General features: G+C 40.4%; 1 protein-coding gene across 1 annotated transcript in view; it reads right to left on the reverse strand.

Moving 5' to 3' along the window:
• The window catches only part of LOC108757063 (ABC transporter G family member 9), a 131,764-nt gene that overhangs the window by 16,028 nt on the left and 113,880 nt on the right, over window positions 1–1,856 (reverse strand). The window contains exon 3 of the mRNA XM_018501367.1: window positions 1,343–1,512. Coding sequence (XP_018356869.1) covers window positions 1,343–1,512 — 170 coding nt within the window. The remainder of the gene's footprint in view (window positions 1–1,342; window positions 1,513–1,856) is intronic.

A 1,856-nucleotide genomic window follows, 5' to 3' on the forward strand; every position in this document is an offset into this window, starting at 1 on the left:
TGGTGCGGTCGAAGTAATACGTACGAACGCTTCGAAGCATTGGCCAATCAGAAGGAAGAATTTTATTTTTTAATTAACCAATCGAAGAATGTGCTTCGAAGCATTTGTATTATACACTGACCATACCCATAGTTTTTCGGTTCATCTTATCACGAGACTCTCCGTCTCCGGATTCGCGATGACTCGCGACGCGCAGGTGCACGCGCGCGCGTGCGTACCGGCATGTTTATTCGATTAGAGTGGCTGTAAAGCGACAAAGCGTGCGTCTGTCCGCATCCGTTTTCCGCCCAGACCTCTTAAATCCCCCAAGTGCAACGGGGGGGAGGGCGCGTTGGCTCCTAGCCCGAATTTGCATAACCCGCGATCTTTGCGATACAGGGTGTCCTCCTAATTCCCGGTTACTTGGCGCGTAGGCCGTGATGAATATCGAGTGAAAGGCACGCGGCTGCCCTGGCTCTGCTCGTTGCACGGATTTTCGTGGAAAACGTGGAAACGCTAAGCTCGCTTCTACGTTTTCTTCTCTTATTTCTGGGTACCGGTATACAGAAATGCATCCACACACAGCGCACGTTTCTATCGTTGCGCTCGTTTTTTCACTGTTCATTTCATTGCTTATATAAGTCCTCGAGACACGCACCTCCTCTAAATTTTGCATACAGATAAATTATTTTTATCCCCGCATCACACGATCAGTTTTGTGTCGACGTATTGTACATTGACTATTTGGTTTTATCGTTTATTTATATGTACTCGTATACAAAGGTTAGCGCATAGTATAGCGATCTAGGCTCTGAATAATCCAGCGTATACAGTTAAATATTCCATTAAGTGTACGATAAATGTACATTCAGTATTCATTGCTATCATACATCACTTGTCAAAAAAATCCTTTAAAAATAATACCAAATAAATGTCATGTCAAAATATTTCGTGAACATGATGTACGAGTATAATATACATAGCATAATATATCATTTGAATTTGAAAAAGTGACACAAAATCTCACTCTCGCGAGTTTCTTTTACAAAAATTTGACTTTTCAATTTATTCGAAATCAGTACAAAATATATACTCCGAAACTTATCTTTGACTCTCTACATAATTATCAATCATTCAATAAAATATATAGATCTAAAAGAGACGAAACGTCAAAATGACTGTGTACCGCAAGTTTACAATCAGACTAATTTAAGACCGTACAGTCTTAAGATGTGTCATGAACCAATCAAAGGGTCGTATTAACAACTTGAGACATTACTTAAGACGGTCTTGAAATCGACTATGAATACCGATATTAGATTGTAGTCCCTTGCTACTATGTAATAATCTGTCTGTAACTTACCTCAAGTGTCTGCCGTAAGGTGAGATCGGGGAAAAAAATATCCTGCTGTTGTACATAGCAGATTCTCCTGCGCCACCGTTTGGTCAGCCTCTCGCGATTCAGCCAGATCTCACCGCCGTCCACGCCAACGCGGCCGGACAAACAGTTCAGTAGTGTTGTTTTACCACAGCCTGCGTAACAAATATGCCAGACAAAAATTTAACGCCTCCGTATGTTGTCATGTAAACTCGTTATATATTTCAGTGAATATATCTTTCACACGTCGTGCGTTAGCTCGTGTCTCTTACGCGCGTGGAAATCCTTACGTAAAGCCGTATAAATTATCGATGGACAATAATTCGCGTCTAATAATCCTTTTGCCATTTGAAAATCTACGATTTTGTACTTATCTATCGTCACTAACAAGAACGGGTGATTTGGTCTTAAATCGAGCAAAACTCATCGAGTCAAAAACTCTTAGCTATTATATAATGTATCATTAAAATCTTAGAAGTTTTTTAGTTCTTCGAATCTC

The sequence above is a fragment of the Trachymyrmex septentrionalis genome, unplaced genomic scaffold, assembly GCF_001594115.1.
Source record: "Trachymyrmex septentrionalis isolate Tsep2-gDNA-1 unplaced genomic scaffold, Tsep1.0 scaffold131, whole genome shotgun sequence".
NCBI lineage: Eukaryota > Metazoa > Arthropoda > Insecta > Hymenoptera > Formicidae > Trachymyrmex > Trachymyrmex septentrionalis.